The sequence below is a fragment of the Cyanistes caeruleus genome, chromosome Z (genome assembly GCF_971803275.1).
Source record: "Cyanistes caeruleus chromosome Z, bCyaCae1.hap1.1, whole genome shotgun sequence".
NCBI lineage: Eukaryota > Metazoa > Chordata > Aves > Passeriformes > Paridae > Cyanistes > Cyanistes caeruleus.
In genome coordinates, this window is record NC_141732.1 from 20842538 (window position 1) to 20864398 (window position 21861).

Genomic DNA, 21861 nt, shown 5'->3' on the forward strand with positions numbered 1-21861 from the left:
CAAGAAAAGCACCAATAGGCAAGAACACCCATATACTTCTGCTGCCTTACCCTCACTCTAACTTAACTCCTGCACAAGCTTTGAAAGGCCTTTTCTCTTTCATTTCATCCCCACTCATGACAGCGCTTAAACAGTCTGAAGTAAACATGTCTGATTTTCTTAAAGCAGTTCACACAATTTGAGAAGCTGATCTGTGTGAATGTGTTGGTTTTTAATTGTGGTAAAAGGTTATGCCAAGAATATATCTTTACAGACTTGATTAGTACTGAAGAAAGTAAGTTAATATATGCACAGCCTGCAGTATGAGTAGTATGCTGGTGTGGGCTACAAATTGAGAACTATTTTTAGAAAAGCTGAAAGCAAGAATGCCACTATAGACTGCAAATCCTAGCAGTCAGGGTAACTTCCACTTCTTTTTCTTCTAAATATGCTTATTTTTAGGGAATGTTTTACTAACATCAGTTATGTTGCTAGCTTCCATTTGGGTTGTTCTTAACACAATTTAGTTAGGTGGAGTACCGACAAAGAGTACTGTTTGAAATCTCTTGTTTCCCCAAACCTCATCACTGAGTTTTTAAACAGTCTGTTGTTCAAATGCACCTGCTTGCTGCACAGCTCTGTTCTAGGCAACAGCTGCATCTGAAAATTCCCAGGCCTCTGAAAGCTGTGTGTAGAGAAGGAAAGCATTTTGTTCAGAGATGCATGCTTTTGTGTTTCAAAGCCTTTGGTGTGTGCAGGGTTTACCTCCATGAGCACACTTCATAGCTTTTTTCCCCCTGCTTCAAGGAAAGAGCCATTCTCAGCCCACAAATGTAGGAACACAACCAACTCAGGAGTTTGATTCAGCTTAACATAACCAGTGGCTAGCCAGTCTTCACTGTGCCTCAGTTTCCCTCTGGCACCTCTGAAAGTGAGTCACAAAAATCAGCTGCAGAGAAAGGGTGTCCAGGACAGCCCATCAGGGTCTCCCTGCTGCAGGTTGAGCCCTGGCACTGCCATCCCCATGTGTGCAGGAGTCCCAGCTGTCATGTCTCTCCAGAGCCCACTTTGGGCATCCTGTGTCGCTGTAGCAGCCCCAGGCTGGCTGGCAGGGCTGCAGGGGTCCCAGCTGGACCTGCTGCAGCGCCAACCCCAGCCCACACCATCCCTGCAACACCTCCTGGCACCGCCACAAACCTCTCCCTTCAGTGACTCAGCCAGCTAAATAACAACCTTTTTTTCCTCCTCCTCCCTGGGTACTTAAAAGGAATTTCAATATGAGGAAATTGCTTTTAGAAAAATACTGAAATAAAATAAACTAACTGGTGCCTTAAGGCTCCCCTTTCCCAAGGCTAAAAACTAAAGGTGAAACGACCTTATTTTTTTCAATTAAAGAACTTGTCAGTCACACTGGCTAGTCCCAGAGCAAAGTTCCAGGAACAAGTAAATATTTTAGGCAGGTGTGCTTTTTTAATCTGTGCTGATGGTGCCAAGCTGTGGCACAATCAGATCACTTTGACCATATACTGCTCAGCACCAGAGCTCAGAAGGACTTTGAGCAGGCCAGAGCATGGTGCCCTGGGGCTGTCTACGGCACAGCACCGCCGAGATGATGGATCTGCAGTTTCAGCAGTAAGGGGATGCAGGCAGCTGCCAGGCCCTGCCAAGGGCACCATGGAGGGGGTGAGTGCTTACACCCAACGTATTGCCTCTGCTGGTCCCCAGGTTGCTGGGACAAGGCACTATCAGGTGGAGAAGACGCTCCAAGTCACCAGGCAGAGCTGAGCCTGCTAGAGGGGAGGACAGCACCTCCTCCACCACCATTGCTCCAGCATGAGCATTCTCATACCCCCACACTCATTGCAAGTGCCAGGGATGACTGAGTTGCAACAAGAGACACTGACTTCACTTTACCTATGGTCAGAGGCAAGGCACAGCAGTGCCACAACAGCTTGCACAAAGCCCTGCAAGCGGCCATGTGGATCATCCAATGAGGGTGTTTTGTGCTTCAAGACCCTTTTTTGATTTTCAAATGCTTTTCCTTTAATAACAAGGAAGGTTTAATTCCTGAAGTATGGTTGTTCTGTATAGGGCCTCTATGTGAATTTTGGCCATGTCTGTTCTGACTTGTGAGAGAACGGGGAATACTTTTTCCTCTGGTTTATGATTTTATAAAGATTTGAAACGTGGAATTTTATAATGACTGTAACAGGAGATAAGAGTGTTTGTCCTGTTTTTATGACAATATGATAAAATGTTAAAATAGGAGCCTCAAAGTCCAGTATACAATGTTGAGGCCGTGGTTGCTTCAAGGTACTCACGCTCTGCATGGTGAATAGACCAAGCAAAATGCAGAGAGGAGTGTGGGAGCTATTTATGTCAGCAAGAGACACCACGTAATTCATTCTCATACTTAATTTTCTCTAATTATTAGTATGGATTTTTGTAGGCAGTGGAATAATCTGCTTATCAAATACCGCTTCGAAATACATTAGCTCTGCCTTGTTCTGAAGTTAAACATGTAGCGATTTAGTCAGCTCAGTGAGTCACAATTCCAGTAAATGCAAAAGACAGCTCAGTGCATTTAGCACTAATATCACAGTTAACACTTCAGAAGCCTGCCCAAGTAACAGAACACCCAAAACAATTATATAGACATTTTTAGTAACCAGGGTGTAGTGTTTACTCAACAGGCAAGAATTCTCTTTATAAAAATCTTCACATGCTGTTGAAAGTGGAAGTGGTTGGTTAAATTATGCCTGCAGAAAGGTTTAATTCTTTCAAAGCAGCACCAACTTTTCAGAGGGGAAGAGTACAATGCAATTGTTCAAGAGCTAGCAGAGCAAGACGCTTAGACCTTTGCAAGCAGTCAGCACTGCCCTCCTTTGCTCCAGAGAGGAGCAGAGCTGGCAGGCTCCTCCAGGCCCAAGGAAGGTGCTCATCATTGTACCAGGGAAGCCACAGTGTCCATCTGATCTCTCCTGGCCTCTGCCAAAGACATAACAAGCAGCAGGAGTATGCTGTTGATCTTGCCCTCTACAGTAAAAGAATGACTACGTGTTTTTAAAAGGCTGTTGTGGTAATTATGAAGCAATTCTTGGTAATGTCTAATACCTTGGTTTTGTGACCTTATTCCAAGAGAAGGCCAGCTGAAATTTTCATGGTCTTTTTCATGTTGAGGTTGCATGGTAACCTCAGGAAACAACTCACAAATTCTTATCCTTGCTATTAGTAATATCATATAGTTCATCCATCCATCATACATTTGCCACCACAGTATCTGAATTTTATCCAGACAATTTAAAAAAAAAAATGTTTCTGAGTGCTCATGTGAATAACAGAAGTGAGTTTGAATAAATGATCCAAAGGGATATTTTGCACTTTGTGCATCCAGTTGCAGCATTTAAATTCGCTGAGGTTAGAACTCAAGTATGTCTGTAGTTCGGTGCAAATTTTTAAACTTGTCCCAGAATGTAAATTTCTGCTAGTGCTTACAGAATGCACATCAGCAGGAACACACAAAACATCTCCAAAAGGAGATGGCACACCCAGGGCGACACTGTAACCAGCTAAACTGCCTGCTCCCCTCATGTCCTTACTAGAAGTGCAACATTCCATATTCTGAATGTACTCCTGTTCTGTCTGAAATAATCTATTTAAAGAATTAGGTTTTACATACACAAGGGCCAATGGGGAGAAGGAAATACCCTTCTCTTCCTTCTCTCCCTTCCTTCTTAGCCCTGTCATAGAGTTTCTGCTATCCTCTTCACAGTGGCTCTCATACCACACTGCACGTTTGTACAGGAAGGAGGAAAATGTGGAAACTTGACACTGTCAATCAGTCTTGGATCAAAGAAAGTATTTTAGCTGCACAACATTTTTTTTTAAAGTCTGGTGAATCCTGAGTCTGACACCATCTTCCAGCAATTCCCAGCTCAGCATGTCTATCAGCCTTTAGCATGGAGAAACAAGATGTTTTAATGGCTTCAGGCAAATGCCAGGCTGTTTGGCCCTTGCAAAATGTGCAAAATGTTCTGCTGCTTCCAGGTCTATGAAATAGTCTGTTTTTTTGGGGGGATAGGCAGTACTGGCAGCTCCTCCTTGTTTTCTGAGAAACCAGTCCAGTCATGTGTAATTTACTGTCCAGCCCTAATCTTTCTGTGTCAAATCAAATTACAAAATAAATACATGAAGACACCCTTTTGATAAATTGAACCAAAAATATAAGAAACACAAAATATTCTTAGTCTTTCTTGAAACCATTTCTAAGGACAGTGATGCTATCTGAAAAGGTGACAGTGTATCATTCACTAGAGCTTGCAGTTTGGGAATCAGGGATGTGTTTAGGCAGCCAGCAAAACAAACAGAAGAAAGGACTGTGCCACCCAACAAAAAATGAACAGATGGGATTCACAGTTGCTGGATCTTGCAAAGAGCAAAAAATCTGAATGTATCAGAAAGGGACTAGACAAATTAAAAAGCTAAAACCAACTTCTCTAATACAGTGTTAAATGTATATGATTTGCTGGCTGAAAGCAGGGGAGTCTCCAAAGGAAGGCTTGTTGTGTGTCCTGCTTTCCTCCTCCGTATCCTTAATATTCATTAGGCTTTCTAGAAACTTGACAGTTTTGCTAGATGGATGTCACAGTGGGGTTCTGAGACGGGTCTTTCCCGGTTTGGCCAGGTCAAGCGTGGCAGAGTAAATCAGGACGGGTACAATGGAGTCCCCAAAGACAGATTCTAATGTTCACAGAGACCACACGGTCAGAGGGGTTGCATCCAAAGACCCAGGGGTGTGGTGAGCTTCACAATGTGAAGGGGTATCTGAGGGCAGAGAACCAATCCCCAATCCAATAGGGACATGACTTATTGTGGAATGACTCCGTCAATTTCCCTCCAGCACCCACCTCCCAAGGCTTCAGGTTTATTCCCTCTTTGTTAGGAACCTGGTCCAAGGTTTTACCTATCTCAGCTAATTCAGTTCCCACAAATAGACCTTTGATCTGACCCAGCTCAGTGCCTTTCACATCCTTGCCATGTGAGTAGTGCAGTTATCCCTGCAGAGGACATACAGTGAGGAGAGGGTGGTGTGTCATATAGACGTATCCGCTGTCCATGTAAAGAATATAATACTTTTAGCAACTCTGGAATTCTTGTGCCCACTCCCTTTGCTGTTTGTTTGTTTTGGTTTTTTTTCCCCTAATCAATTATTTTTAATACATCAGAAAGTTATGGGTTTCTTTGGTCTGAAGAGTTATCAGTGGGACGGCTGAAGACTTCTGTGAATCCACAGAATGGACATAATGTAGGAGAAAGAGCTGCTCAAGCCAGATTGATGCCTATTTAGTCCCACAACAGTTTAATATTCCCAGCAGAATTTACAGATAATATTTTCCAGGATAATTTTTTATTATTATTTTATTTTCTTTTTTTTTTGGCAGTGGTTGGCTATAAGAAGTTTAGAAAAGTGAAGCAGTAGAGACAGTGGTGTTGTACTCTTTGTGAGGGATTGTTTAGATTAGATTGAAACCTATGATGATGATGACAGGTTGAGTGGGTAAAGGTCAGGGGAAGGTCAGCAGAGTGGATGTCCTGGTAGCCTGTTACAGATAACTGCATTATTCATTAAGCAAGGATGTGAAAGGCACTGAGCTGGGTCATACCTAGCCAGGATGAATAGACAGATGATTCATTCTACAAGAGGTTGGGAGAAATCTCACAAGTGTCACCCTTGCACTCATGGGGGATTTCAACTTGATGGATACCTGCTGGTAGTTTTGAAAATGAGAGGTCCATCCTGAATCTCATGACTCAGAAGTATGTTGTCCCCTTTTGCATCCTTACTTTTTTATGTCTCCTAGTAAATAATTCTAAATCAGTTCTTATCTGACTTTACTCTGTATGTTTCACCCATGTAGTATGTAATGCAGAGAATCTTGCCATTGAACTTTGTTAAACTGTGCTTCTGGAAATTTATATTAAAATTGTTTTTTTAATACCTATGACAGTGATTCTTCAAGTGATCTAATCCACTCATTTGTGACAACTTCTTTTTTCATCACCTTAAAAGTATATCTTCTTTCTTCTCACTCAGCAGCAAACATATTTTTGGAAAAAAATTACCAGGCACTTTAATTTAAATCAAATCGCTTTTTGCAGGAAAGACCTAGAAAATAGTAGAGAGGGTTAGCTGCAAGCACAAGCACCTGTGTCCACAACTTCCTGTCCTGGAAGGAGCTTTTGTGAAGCCTGGCACAGATCCTGCAGCCACCTGTGATGTGCTGTCACACACTCATGTGTGGCTGGGACAAGGTAAGGCACTGTAAGGTGGTACCACCTTCATTTCATGCTTGCACAGGCTGTAGCCCTCAGCACTGCAGCCTGTGTAAATGTGCACTTTGGACAACAACCATCAGGTAACTCCACAGATCCTGGAGGGTCTGTGTTGCTGGGGGTTTCTGTTATTGTTGCAGTGATTTTATAAATGCAATTTTCATGGCCTAAACAACAAAGTGTTTCTTTGGCCAGGTCATGTCCTCTTCTCCAGTGCAGATTTCATTACTGAAAGAAGTCTGGGGGACTTTTTTAATTGAAAGTTTATATGGCATTGAGGGCAAAAATATGAAATGGTGGTGGTTATTGTAGGGTAACAACTGCAAATTGCATGCAAGCCGTTGATCCTCTAGGTGATGGACTGTGCTTCAAAGGTGAGAAGGGCTCGCAAAATGTGATGAAACACAATACTTTGAAGGGGCATTCTCAGAGGGCTGTGGTTTACCAGGGGATTCAGATGACTGTAGTTATCCTGCCAGCCAGCCTTGAGGAGTCATGCTCCAAGGGAAGAGGGAGAAAGCTTCTGCAGGGATAGGGAAGAGCAGCACAGCCAAGCACTGCCCTCCACCCACCTCCCTGAGCTACTTCCACTGGTATGAAACACCTCTGTAAGATAAAGCCAAGGAAGTCTTGTAGGAATAAGCTGAACACATTTTTTTTCCCTTCCTGCTGTTCTTCTCATTATTACTATTGCTCTTTCTTTCCTTTTTCCTTTCCTTTCCTTTCCTTTCCTTTCCTTTCCTTTCCTTTCCTTTCCTTTCCTTTCCTTTCCTTTCCTTTCCTTTCCTTTCCTTTCCTTTCCTTTCCTTTCCTTTCCTTTCCTTTCCTTTCCTTTCCTTTCCTTTCCTTTCCTTTCCTTTCCTTTCCTTTCCTTTCCTTTCCTTTCCTTTCCTTTCCTTTCCTTTCCTTTCCTTCCTTTCCTTTCCTTTCCTTTCCTTTCCTTTCCTTTCCTTTCCTTTCCTTTCCTTTCCTTTCCTTTCCTTTCCTTTCCTTTCCTTTCCTTTCCTTTCCTTTCCTTTCCTTTCCTTTCCTTTCCTTTCCTTTCCTTTCCTTTCCTTTCCTTTCCTTTCCTTTCCTTTCCTTTCCTTTCCTTTCCTTTCCTTTCCTTTCCTTTCCTTTCCTTTCCTTTCCTTTCCTTTCCCTCTTCACAGGTTTTTACAGAGGGGGAATACTGCCAAGCCCTGTTCCTTTTAAAGAGAGGAAAAGTTGAAGTTCAGGTCTCAGTTCCACATCAGCACCTACAGCCAGAAGTGGCAGCTGCTACAGGACAGCAGCAGCTCCCAAAACAGGCAGGGGTGCAGCTGAGAGCTGTCTGTGCACATAAACTGCATTGAGATGGCTTTTGTTTCAGAAGAATTGCAAATGCAGAAATTTGGATTTAATTTGACAGTTTGTGACGTCTTTGAGATGAGGATGCACCCGTGATGGGATCTCCCTGCTCTCCAACAGGCTCCCTGGGAAAATCTGTAGGCTAGCTGAGCAATGGGGTGTCAAAGCAACCTCCCAAATTGTTAGCACGGGGTTCATCACAGCACTGCGCTTAAGGGAACAAGACTCATCATAAGCTGAGACACTGGGTGATTAGCAGGTGCACAGTGTTATGTTGCTGATACATACTGTGCCTGAAACAATTCTAATCCTGGCCACTCAAACCAGCTCTGTGTTACAGTGTTACACGGAGACATTCGGCCCCGAGGGTGGGTGCACACATGGCCTCATGGGTGCCTCAGACACCTCTCTCTCACCTGGATAGGCCAGAGCAGAGGATTGCAACTTGTCAGTTCTTTATAGGTTTACACTTACAAAATCTGCGAATCTCTCTTTCTGTAACAGCATCTGCTGCACACACTCCAAACTCTTCTCTTCTTCCTGTTACCCCTCGAAGCAGTGAATTTTGTATAGCAATACTGGAAATGCCCAGACGCAGCCCCTCGGCAGGGGTAGGGAGGATTGCTCAGCACTGGCTGATGTGTCCTGCGAGACAGTGCTCATCTCATGTGGCACATCATGTTTGCTGTTTCACAAGTCATAAAAATACAACAGTGGGGATTCCTTCTTATAAACAAAAGGCCAGGGAGTAATTTTTAGAGCACTGAGAGAATACAGCGAGCATTAATGCCACCCTTAGCTAGCTGGAATTGATATTCTGTATGAATTATCAGAGAAGCTGGGTTTCTGACAGCTGTGAACTTTCACCAGTATGCTGGGAGGTGAGATTGGTTCAAGAAGGGGCTGAGATGAAAATGATTAATACTGTGTAATACTTTCAGGTTCTAAGAAGAAAAATACTTCTATACTTTGAGATGCTACAACTAAGACAAAATATAAAAGGAAGCTCATATTTCAGCTTGATTTCATGGCTTTTATGCCATATTTTTAAAGTAATTCCTAACGCCCGTATTTAATTAAAAATAATGCAAGAATGCAGTCACATACTTTGAAAGGAAGACTGCTGATTACAGAGTAAAAGCATAGGGCAAGAACCTGCATTTTGCATTTTAACTATGAACTGCAAACCCATCAAGCTGAAATATAAGTGATCCAGTATCTGATCTCAAACCAAGACAATTTTTTGTTTTCTGCTTTACAGTCATGGGAGAAGACTGCTAAATTTATGTTGATAAAGAGTTCAGGATTATTCAGTGACTTTTTGGGGGAATTGCAAACTCTGTTTTCACTTGTACAAACTGTGCCTGCATCAACTCATTGTAGTGAAAGAGGTAATTATATACTGAGATTTACTGAGAGCATGCCAAAGGCTCTCAGATTTTCAAACTGACTTGGAAACCCTTTATACCATAAGAACTCTGCTCGCATCTGGGGCTCATACTGTTTTAAACAGGTAATTCTCAACAAAGTACTCCAGTGAAATACTGCAAAAGCATTTCTTAATGGTGTTTTTAAAAAGTAAAGTGTCAAGTAGCAGAATTCCCATTCTGAAAGCCTAAATGGGCCCTCCTGTTGAGAGCAGCAGACTATAAAGAAGTTTTCTTTCATGTTCTTTTCTCTGCTGGTTGATGAAAATACAGAACAGCTTTATTTCTCTTGTACAAAATTTTGAGCAAGTTGGTGACAGCTTGCCCATAATTCTCAACATTTCAGTATACAATTCCTCAGTGTGTAATTAGTGGTCCTCTTATGGCAGTTTTTGATTTAAGAAAATCCACTTCTCGTGCGTTTCAGAGCTGCTTAGACTGGGGACATTTCTATGCCTAAGCTCTGAAAATTAAGAAAGCGAAAAAATGCGTATGTGTGAAGAAACACGAAAGAGATCTGACTCTTTTGTTAAGCAGAAGACTCAAGCATTTCAGGACAGTGTACTTCAACACAAAAGAAATAAAGTGGTTACTGAAGCACTGACTCCAATTTATGAGGCAAACAAATCTGGTAACAAAGATACATCAAAACCTATAAGAACGTTGAAATGTTCCCCTAAAATAACATTGTACTTACTGAACAGATTTTGCAAACTCCTGTGATGGGGTTTGCCCAGGTTCCCCAGAGAACAGGGTGTGTTGCTGTGTATTTAGGCCTTCATTGCTTATAAGTTAGCTTGTCAGCTCTCTCTTCTCAAAAGTCAAACACAGAAAGAGACAAGGGTTGGTGTAAACACAAGGCCTCTTTATTTTGTTTCAACGGTACATGACTTCCTATTTAGCATGACCAAAACCAAGCAGAACAGTGGTAATCGCATATACCATTTCTCCTAATACATTGTTCTTCCTTGAAACTGCACAAGTACAAAAGGAAGGATAAATTCAACAACATTAACTCCAGTTAGGCATTTTCACATGAACCAGAGCTTATGCACAACAGATGACAAGCCGACAAATCAGCATCAGAAAAACTTACTCCAGCAAGATGTGAACTCTATCTTGGGGAAAGAAAATTTGTCATGAAGCAAGGGGCACAAATATCCTCAGGTAAGTAGCACATGCTAATGCTTTCTGAAAGCTTTATCAGTAGAAGTTGTTAGAGGAGAACACAACTCAGCTCCAAAGCCACAAGGCCAGACAGGATGCAGCCTTCAGTTGCCACCAAAACTGCCTCACAGTTTATGTCTTAGCATTGACTGAGTTCAATTCTTACAAGTTGACTCAAGTCATTAAGCTACATCTTTGAGCCTAAGAGCTGTGCAAACATAACAACATCTACCTGGTAAGACAAATACTTTGTGTTGAAGCATTAGGCAGGCTGGCTTAACATTGCCCTTTATCCTTATCCTTCTCCCAGCTCCACTCCTTTAGCATAGTTATTTTCAAACTAAGACTAAGTCTGTGAGAAACCACAAATCAATGCCAGAATTAAAGCTAATACACACTTCTGAGTCATGACAGGGTAAAGTGAGGGTCTAGGCATTCAGAAGTGACTGCCTCTGCAGAAGCCACAAGGGACCTATTGGTTGGAGCACACTGATTCTGGGCATTTTCTAAGAAAGAATTTACACTGAAGTTTCCAGGAAACTGCCTCCCAAAAACACTTCTCAACCTTTCCACAGAAACTAACAGCTCTATTAACTTTAAAAAACAGATTGTTGTTAATGTTGATGATGTGCTTTTGGCTTCCCAAGAATGGTATTTGTTGATTTTGTGGTTACCCTTTTGCATACCATACGGATGTCATTTACTGGTTTCTCTGTTGAGAGAAGCGCAAGTTGTTGCACATATAGTGCAAGGGCTTAAAAACCCCTTTAAGGCTTAAAAACAGGTTTAAGCCAAAGTATCTAGAAGTTCAGTACTAGATATATGATTGTGTAATTTAAAATGTGATGTGGTCTCAGCAATGAGCTTAATTTCTAAACAATCTGATATTTAAAAGAGTTTGTATTCAGTCACTTCAGTCACACCAGACTCTGTCCTGTGCTGGGCTCAGTTATCACTGCATGACCAGGCACATGACAGGGAATGATGCCTGGGGCATGCAGGAGCAGAAATTCTCCACTGGGACCAGACTAAGTCAGCCTCTGCTCTGGCCAGTGCTAAGTGTTTCACAGGACAGGTGTTGATAAAAAATAATATGCCCCTATATGATGTTTCTTCTGCAGCTGTCACAGGTACTTTTGATTTCAGTCTTGGAGCAGAGGTCTAGAAGTTATCAAGAGTTACATAATTATGCCAGGAGCAGGTATTTGGGCTTGTATTATTAAGCATGTAAGCAATTGCTTTGGAAACCTGGTCAGGTTTTGGACCTCAATGACTTTTAGAAGGAATGACATCCATGATCTAATAGAATATTACCTGAGAATGCATCTTTTTTTTCTGAGCATTTCACACCTAAAATTTCACAGACACGTCATCTTCTTTTTATGAGTTCCTCTGATCTATCTCCCTTCTACTTTGCAGTATTTTGTATTCTGCTACCTGTCTTTTGAAATGTCTTCTACAATCCCTGTCCTTGGGAACGGTGCTATGCAGGGCCAGGAGCTGGACATGATGATCCCTGAGGATCCCTTCCAACTCAGCTTACTCTGTGACTCTAAACTATAATTTTACAGGTGAGTTTACTCCTAACACATACTGGGCTGCATGGTTTATTCATGAAAATCCAGAACTTTAAAAGATTATCATCTCTTATCACCTTATCATCTGTTATTGATTGTTCCTTGGAAAGGCTAAAAATAATATTTTTAAACAGCTTGTTTGACTAATGATATTAGTACCTTTTCCTTTTAAAACTGGGATATTCTTTGAAAGAACTTGGGTTTTTTTGTTTTTCAAGACTTAAGCATTATTTTTAATTTAATAATCAAGAATAACTGCGTTCTCTTTTGCTCAATAAAACTGTAGATATTCAACAATAATAGCTTTTGCTAACTTACATTGCATTATCTAATTATATTTTTAAAATTCTATTTATCTGCACTTATTTTTATTTTAAATGTTACTATTCATAAAACCATTATAATTTTTTCTATTCACGAGTGTATAATCAGGCCCAGACTTTTAGACAGGGTAATTTTCAAGTTCCCTTTTCTAAAAGAAAGCCAACTTACTGAACATTTCAGTACAGTGAAAAAATACACATTTGTTTCCCCTACAAAACCTTAAGATTGCACAAAAATACAGCATAAATATAAACATTAGGCCAAGGCAACATTTTAAAGTGCAGAACTCCACTTGCCACACATGAATAATTCAAATAATGCTGCATAATGCATAGGCAATTCTTACTAGTATTTCAAAACCTAAAGTGACACAATGAGATCAACATATAACAGTAATTCAAATACATTCTATTTATAATAAATAAGTGCTCAACTGACCACAGAACACAGTAAGCATATTGTCCCAACAAGCAAGCTCTACACAAATACCCTTTTTTATTTCCTGTTCTCTGAATGGTGTGCTACCATTGAACATAAAGACATATTAAGAAAGAAATAAAGATCTCGTCCACCATCTGGTAAGAGAACTTGTGGGGAGAGACATCTGGAATTGCATGTACACTTTTTCCAGAGGTTTTATCTTAAATCAGTCAACTTATACTGTCACATGTGTCAATTTATACTGACTGAAAATTATTCCTTTATTTTCTTCCACATACTCATATCCCCTTAGTGTTCAGTTGTTTCATTTTAGGGTCTGGGGTTTTTTGGTGGGTTTTTTTTGGTGTTTTTTGGTTTTTTTTTTCTTTGGAGGGGGTGGTGTTGGGGAAAAGGGAGGAAGGTAGAAGAAGGTTGTTTTAATTTGTATTCAGCTGCTAAGTTCTGTGATGGGATGAGGACAGAGGGGGAATAGCTCAAGTTCTAGCCTCCATTAGCATTTTGGTTTGAGACAATAGTGCTGTTCTAAATTCCTAGTCATTCTCCTTTATTGAACCTTAGTTCAGTTTTCAGGGTGGTTTTGGTATACAAGAATTAAGCTTGTTTTGGAGGAAACTACACTGGAGGCTCAGCTGCCTTCCAAATATACTCCAGTCTCTAAAAGAGACTCTAAGAACCTGAGCCCATTACTTGGCCTGCTTCGAAGTGCATAAGCAGTAGGGGCATCTGTCCAAGGAAGCAGAATATATGTAGTCTTGAGCTTCTTATAGTGTAGATGTGTAAGTCTCAGCAGTAACTGCTTTCATCCACCCCCACCAAAACAAACATCTTGGCAATCTACAGGCACAGAGTCTCAAGGACCATAACTTCACAGTGGGATTTTTAGTGTTCCTTAGTGAGTCATTTTCCCTAAATTACTTCAGAGAATTCTGACTACTACGTTCTTTGTCTGATCTGAAACCTTAATTTTTTTTGTGCATGAGCCATCTTCCACTGAACAAGCTTTTGCCTCAAATGACCCCACCGAACTTTTCTTGCAGCAGGTTTTTTCTCCATTCAGTTTTACTTAAAAGTTGCTGTCAAAAGGGCCTCAGTTTATTCGTTATATGAATTCCTCCACTGGCCTCCTCAGACATCGGATTCAGACTCCTTTATCCCTAAACACCTCAGCATTCAATATAATGCTATCCATTTTGGGCCTCACTCCTCCTGGTCTTGAGCATTGCAGAGTGCTGGAGGCAGCCCATGGCACTACCTGCAGGCAGAAATTCCTCCCCTAGCTGAGGTTCTTAAAAAAGATGATTTTCCATTACTATGTCTGGGTAATGTCTGGATACTAGACATTAAAAAAGCTGTAACCAAAAGGTGAGTTCCTACCTTATCCCTGAACTTAAACAAAACTGTTAATGACCCATTAAAAAAGTACAGATACAAAGCTCACAGGCAGCAATATTCATAGAGAGTCCCTTTGTAACTGGGCCAGCAGTGTAGTCCTGAACTTGTAAAAAGTTTTAGTGTGTTCTCGTATTGCAAATAAGCAACCTGTCCACCCCCAAAAGAATTTTAAGAAGAAATGTTGAATCCCTTTCTTAAAAACACCACAAAATAATGGGAAAACAATTAAGTCAGAGACAGTTAAGACTACCACTAAAATAAAAGCATTGATTTAATTCATAGCTCTGGAGGCAAAGAAGTAGGGCACTAGCACACATTGTACACAAGTCTGTGTGATCTTTCTCCACCACAGGAAGGCCAAAGCTGAAAACCATGTAATTCCCTAAAAATAGTTTCAAACAGTAACTGGGAGGATTAAAACATGTGTCTCACAGTTCTTTGGTTTTGAAATGTGAAATTTGGTCAATTAAATTCATGTCAAAATTCATGAGAAAAAATGTCCCTGAATCAGGAAACCAAGTTAAAGAGCTGAATGGTTGTTATTTGCTGAACAAGTGTGCTACTGTGTAGGTGATTGGGACACATGAAAAACATAATGGTTGAGAAAACACCCTGATGGAATGTGTAAATCTTAATCCTTAGATTTTGACTCCTAAAGCCTTAGAAGTCTTTGGACATAATGGGTAGGAAGGCTGTACCTCGGCAAGCAGCGGCACAGTGCAGCAGCCTGGAAGATACCTGAGCGAACTCTCAGCGAGCGGCTGCGTCCAGGCGATGTCTGCAAGACACCTGCTGGTTATTCCCCGCTGTTTGGTACGGCCCCTCAGCTTCAGCAAAAAAACCACAATGAACAGACTGTACTGCTGTAGGTGCCCAAATTAGCTGTTACGTTTTTCCTTGACTCTGTGCTGTCTCATGTAAGCATAATCATAACAATACATAAGCTCTGAAAGTCAGCTTTTAAAATCAGAACATTATGAGTGGCGTTGGGCCGAGCACTCTCTTTGAAGTAGACATGAAGTGAAACTTTGGTGCAGTGACCTCCCTTGTTTTGTGAACAGAGGTAAGTCCTATATCCCCAGGCAGTGAGATAAAAGTGCGAAAAAAGGCTTAGTGAAATCAAAGAAGTTTGAAGCAGGCCTTAAAACCATGTTTACAGTATCTAAATACAATATTGGTCTCTAATGACCCTGAAATTAAAGCTTACATTCTTCGTGTTGCAAAAACAAAAAAGAGAAACAGGAAGAAATCCCCTCATCAAACAAATCTTACTAAAAAATAAAAAACAAAACAAAACAAAACAAAAAAATAAAAAAAAGAAAATAAAATAAAGGAGAGAAATATGCCTTTTTAGGAAAGGAAGTCACTCAGATTTCCAAAAAAAAAAGGGCATATTTTTAAACTGGAATCCTGTAATTGAACAGGGCTGGATTTATGGCTGCCACATTGAAAAATGCGAAGAGCACAGTAAAGCTAAGCTGCTTCTTTTCAGTGTTGATTTTCACCTCAAGTCAAAGGTGGTAATGGCCAGAAAGAGACCTTTTCTCTTGGAAATTTTTTAAATGCACACAATTCCCTTACAGAAAGAAGAAGGGACATCATACCATCCTGTGTGAACAGTCAGGAGCAAATGAGTTTGGGAAGATTTTGCAGGATACTGAACTAGATGAAGCATTCCCTCTAGTCCAGAAAACCCTCTTAATTTGTTTGCCATTGTGTAGCCTGCAGAGACATCTTAGTGCCTGCTTCTAATTTAACAGAAGTTTCATTCAGCCATCACTCAGGTCAAGATAATTCAATGGAGTGCCTGGCTACAAATGACAATTCTAAATTCTTTGATAAGGACCCTTATTTATTTATTTATAAACACACAATTCTTACTTAACGCCTCTTCAAAAATAATGTTTTAAATTAAATATTTTTTTTTTAAAAGAGCTCCTAGGAAAAACTGAAAACTCCATTCCCCAAAATGACACTGATTTCTTCATACTCGATGATAATATTATGGAAATTGCATTCTTCCATGATATTCATTACCTGCAAAATCAATTTACAAGCAGTGGGGTTTTTTTTAAATTCCTATAGGCAATGAACATCTCATCATTCCACATAATGCTTCCTATACTATTATTAAGCACAGCAGCAGGTGTCCTCTTTAAATAAATTATTTATCAGATCCCCTATCAATGCACAAATGCTATTTTTTACAAAGAAATTTAAATAGCCATTTCCTCTAGAACTATTTTGGTAGTAATTTCGGTAGAGTAATTCTCGAAAGGTCTAACAAAATTTTCAATGCTTGCAAGTTTTATAACATTATCCAAAAGTAAGGTGTCATTCCCTATGACCAGGCACTGTGTTTAATCAACCTTTTCCGAATCAGATGCAGAATGATCAGCAGAGTAAAATGGATTTATACAGAGCTTGAAAAAGGAACCACTTGCTTTCCAGCCACATACACTTCAGAAATATTCCGGTCATCGCCTGAAATAACATGGTCAAACAAGAGATTTACACATAAATACAAACACTGATTTAATTAGTGAAAATTATGCAGTCCACAAAAACAGTTTTAGAACACATTATTTGTAGCAACCATTTCCTAGAACTAAGAAAGCCCATTTGGAGAGAAACAGTCAGGGCTACCACAAAGACCAATAAATGTTTAACATCCCATGTTTTTGGTTTTTTTAAAATAAATACAGCATTCAACATCTGCAATAGTGTCATGGATTTTCTGCACATTCAGTAGATCCAAACCCCAAAATGTTATGTACCTGTACAGAAAATTATTTGTTGCACAGTATCTGAACTGTCTGGGGAACCAGCCAGCAAGAAAGCTGGTGTGACCCAGACAGATCCTCAGAAAGGCAAAAGTCTCGTTAGAGCATGACACATCTGTGGCCAGAGCTGGCACCAGGCACCTCAACATCACAACACAGCAGCAGTCCAGCCCTGGTCTGGACACTGCATTATTTACAAATAACTATAAGCCAGTTTTTATTTATTAATGCAAAATATTAATACTAATTATTAGAGATGTTTTAATGTTCGTATAAGAGTTGAATAAATATATTTAATTACTGCAAAGAAATGTATACTTACTTATATAAAAATAAATTTATTATTAACCCCCACATTAATTTAGACAGCATTTGATGTAGGAAATGAGAATTCAGCTTGAATTGAAAATCAAAACATACCTAGATACAGGAACTTCTGGAGAGTGTCCTATAAAAAATGGGAGAAAACAAATTCAGAAAGCAATATCTGCAGTCCTGGATCATAATCATTTGGAACTTGAAAGAACTGATAAAAACAGTTCTCCTAAATATTCCCAGTAACACTTAACTTAAGCAAAACTTAAATGTTTGTCAAGTGCTAAAGACCAATAATTTAGCTTAAAAGGTTTCAATTTAAACTTAAAAATAATACTTTTTATAGAACTGGATTTGTTTCCAGGCAGTCTGGCCACATTTATAAATTGAAGTAGCTGCTCTTAATTGTCTTATTTAGTCAGAGAAGGTTTTTGAATGAGAAGTTATTTCAATATCATAAGACAAACACTGCTTTAATGTTAACATAAAAACCGTGCTTTTAACTCAAATTAGCCATCCTGAGTGCTTGCCTCATTTTGTAACAGCAATGTAGAAAAGGCAACTTAACCTTTCTCTGAGAACAGGTTGCCATTTTTCAGTCTGAACTCTAAGCATTGATTAAAATTAAATTGCTTTTTCTTGTCTGCTATTTGTCACTGCAAATAGATAACTCTAACTGTTATCTTGGGCTAATAAAACATGCATTAGAAATATTACATGCATTTTTCTCATGGTGTTATGGCAGTCACTGGGATAAGCAAGGTTCTGAAGAAAAAAACAAATATGGAAATATTTGAAATATATGAAATATGTCTAGGCTGAAGCACAGGCAGCAGTGTTGTTGTACACCCAATTCTTGTCACCAGAATCAAGAGACCTTTTCTGTCTGTATCATGGACCTTCCCCACATTATTCCCCCCCTTTTTTTTTTGATCACAAATCCTGTTCTGATTACCTCAAAATCATCAGCAGAGAATAAGTCAAAAGGGCTATCTGAAGCCTTCGTGTTGATTAGCAGTGCATCAAATTCTTTGCCCACCTCAAAGTTTCCAATCACATCATCTAATCCTAGAGCTGAGGAAGAAAACAAGTTCATAAACATGTCTTCAGGACCAGCCTCCTTCTACCATTTAGAAGTACCTGGCAACTTACTTGAAATATTCATAAGGCAAACAAAAACTTAGATGATTATGAGGAAAAACCCAAAACCAAATTGAATAGTGAGTATGTTATCACCTGAGCTCTTAAGAGACTTAAGAAACAATAGGTTATATTGCAAAAACATTCAAACTCCAAATGAGGCAATAAAATTAAGCCAGAGAAACAGTAAAGCATATTATAACACCCACCTTGCTAAGGCAGTATTAGACTGAATTTTTTTAATAAGTTTAAGCAATTTTGAAAGGTTGTATAAGCCTATTTCAATAGTAATATATAGTAATATGATAATGAAAGAGGTGTCCAGTGAGTAATTGTAATTAGCAGGAACGAAGAATAATATGGTGTGGAAAAATAATTATAGCCAGTCTGAAGGTCTCATACCCATCTGTAAGGATTGGTTGGCTTGTGGTCTATTATTTTGCTTTATTTTTTCCAAGTTTCATTACATCTATAAGTTCTCAGGTCCACGTGCCCTGAAAACCTAAAAAATTCATCTTGGTGCTTGCTACATATTATGGTGCTTGCAAGTGCTTAGAATACTTAAAGAGAAGCCTCTTTAGAAATAAATTAGAAGTTGTAGAAAGTATCTGTGAATAAAATTAATTTTTCCAGTACGCTGAAATTCAATTATCAAAGAACATATCTGCACATATTTTGTTCATTTGTTTTCAGATTGATCTAATAAAGGAACTTCAGTCTTCATTGAAGTTTGTGAGTGACAAGAATATCACAATATATTAAAGACATTTAAACTCCCACAAATTATGAAATATTTTGATTACCTACTAGTTTCAACTAAAATGATCTCATGTTCCTACACGTTTATGAGCAGAATGCAATTTTTAGACTAAACACAAGAGGGTGACAAGTGCTTAGAAGTCTTAACAAAGCAAATTATTCCCACAAAATAATCACGCATTTAAATTTCTGCTATCGAAATTCTCCCTTTCAGTATCCAGGCTACTGAAAGCTTGTAGAAGTAATTTATATTCTACCCTTAAAAGTGATTCAGTAAGGATAAAACAGCTTAAAATCAATACACAAAATTAACACTTTACTAAGAAAAACCTAATATAGAAAAAGCACAAGAGAAGCTGGGAAGGGAAACCACATAAGAGTTTGGGATTTTTATAACTCTTCCTTTCTGTGTCTCGGTTTATTCTCACACTTTGTGGAACAGTATATATTGCAGGAAAAAGAACACTTTGTGTTCCTTACTCATCTTCTGTCTTCTCTATTTCCCTCATTACACTCTCCAGGAATTCAAACACAGTCCTTAGAAGACCTGTTTGACGACATTTTCACTACATCTTTTAAGCTTCCATTAATAATTCCCAATGGAGCTTTTTGACAGCTACAGACATGTTACACTGTGAAGCTTTGGGACCAGTGCTTAAGAAGGCAGTGAACTCATTTCTGCTAACTGAAACAATAGATTTCCAGTTATGTGTGGATTTTCTCTCTGCTAAATCATACCGGTTCCACTAAAGCTTTTTTAATGGTATCTATTTCTATGTGCACACTGATCATAACAAAACTAGTTCTCCAAAACTGGATAACACATACACTATATGACTGTATTCTGCAGATGCAACTGTGTTTTGGACAACCACGGTGAAAAGCCTGTTTACACTTTCTGCTTTTCCCTGAGTGAGGAGTGATTTGCATGATGTTTTGATTTGCAACAAACTGCCTCGCTTACAGCTCAAAAAGCACAAGCAAAATTAGAAACCGATGACAAATAGAATGCATGATTTTACAGTAATTGCAGTTTTTCTTCTAGGTGATGGCTGCTGAGAAAACAGATTTCCAGCTGGTACATTAAATAGACAAGCACTTATAGCCTTATGACTAAGAAGTCTGAGGATCTTTCCAAAGCAAATGTACAACCCTGAAAAGCCATTAAGATTTTGTTATTAAACTCTCAGCATTAATAGAGTACACTTCTCTGAAAAGCCTAGTATGGGTATGAGAAACTGAAGGATTATCTCTGCCCACCAGTTAGATCCCACTCTGGCAAAAGAAAATCTGTGGATCTCCCATGAAGACAGGGAGACATATAATCAAAAAGAGTTGTAGCCCTCTGTGTGCACACCAAATAATCTTCTTCTTACCTTGGCTTCCTCCCAAAGTGGCCAGCTGAAAAGCTTCTTCAAGAGTTAGTCCTGTTTCATTCACTTTATTGATCTGAAGGCTATTAGATGCCATCATTGTTTTCCTTATAGCATCAAGCATAGAAGCTGAATATCCACCAGCAACATCTAGAAGGGATCAGACTCTTAGAAACAAGCTTTGGGTATAATTCTCTATGTTAAATTTCTATAAGCTTTAATTCAAACTTGTGAAAGACATATGTGGTAAATCCAACAAGTTCTACTGCTAAGTAATGTCTCTGGAGGCATAATTCCCAATAAAGGTGCTGTAACAGTCAGGTGAATAGAACACAACACAAAAGCAGAAGCCTAAAAAGTTATTGTTCAAGCCCTTTTTAAGCTCACAACAGCAAAACTCTTCATTAATTTCTTGTTTTCTTTTATAACAGTTTTGGACCAACCCTAGATTTCAGTAGTCAAGACCTCCTTACTGCAGTGGAGAAAACAAATGAGGACCAAAAGTTGGAGACGTGCTGACTTTTAAATGTTAAAAGATGAATGTTTTTGTATCTCCTAATGGTTTCCAGAATAAACCATTTTCACAGCAAACTACTAACCTGTGCCAAGACCAAGCTTCACATTGTGTTCGAGAACCTTTCGCACATTTAAGACACCACTGCGCAACCTAGATTGGAAGAAGACATGTGTTCTGTGGGGTACATGCAGAAAAAGCTCAGGAAAAGCAGGGCTGTAGAGTCATTTTATGACAAAGACAAGATTTGGTTTATTATTTATTCTGGCTGGATACATGCAGTATCTCATGTCTGCTCAATAGAAAGAAGACTTTATAGTCTATTCCCTCAAAACATAAGCACACTTCAGGGGGAAGGGAGATGCCTTGAATCTACTACAGACAGAACAGTCAAAAGAAACAAATTTTTAGAAAATAAATATGTATATATATGGTTACAGATGCAATAACTAAACTGAAAGACCACAAATCAGTCCAGAGCACGCTGTGCAGAAGTGGATGATGAACAGTCATCTTCAATCCAACATAATTTATGATGTAATGAGGTATCATATAAATAGCTTTGCAATGGTAGTATTGACTCAGGGTACTACACAAACAACAGCTTTATTTAGTTATACACCACTCCTATTTTCTTTTTTTTTTAACTTACGAAAAGTTAGAATTGGGGCAATGTGAAATTGCAGCTCCACGAAGACTAAAAAGTTTCAGCTCTTCTTCAGAAAGATGACAGGCATGAGCCATCACTGTCTAAAGAAAATGAGAATCACCAATTTACTCAGTATTTCATTTACTTCTGTGGCTGTGAGGTTTGTTGCATGGCTTTAAATAGCCAAAAAGAACATGTTACCATCTAGTGAAATGAATGCACTTCTTGAACGAAGCTCTTAAACTTACAAGGAAAAAACTGATTAGTTTGTCAGTGTGCCTGACATCTCATTCCTTCAGCTTTTTTGCATTTTTAAAATATAAGGTGCCTGCTCTTGCAGTGATTTGCAGTGACCAAAG

At 39.2% G+C, this 21861-nt stretch overlaps 1 protein-coding gene across 1 annotated transcript in view; it reads right to left on the reverse strand.

The window, feature by feature from the left end:
- Positions 1–9912: 9912 nt before the first annotated feature.
- Positions 9913–21861, reverse strand: part of GDA (guanine deaminase) — a 31491-nt gene continuing 19542 nt past the window's right edge. The window contains exons 9-14 of the mRNA XM_086869342.1: positions 21506–21603; positions 20939–21006; positions 20343–20489; positions 18023–18141; positions 17173–17200; positions 9913–16453 (exon numbers count right to left, since the gene is read on the reverse strand). Coding sequence (XP_086725468.1) covers positions 16383–16453; positions 17173–17200; positions 18023–18141; positions 20343–20489; positions 20939–21006; positions 21506–21603 — 531 coding nt within the window. The 3' untranslated portion in view covers positions 9913–16382. The remainder of the gene's footprint in view (positions 16454–17172; positions 17201–18022; positions 18142–20342; positions 20490–20938; positions 21007–21505; positions 21604–21861) is intronic.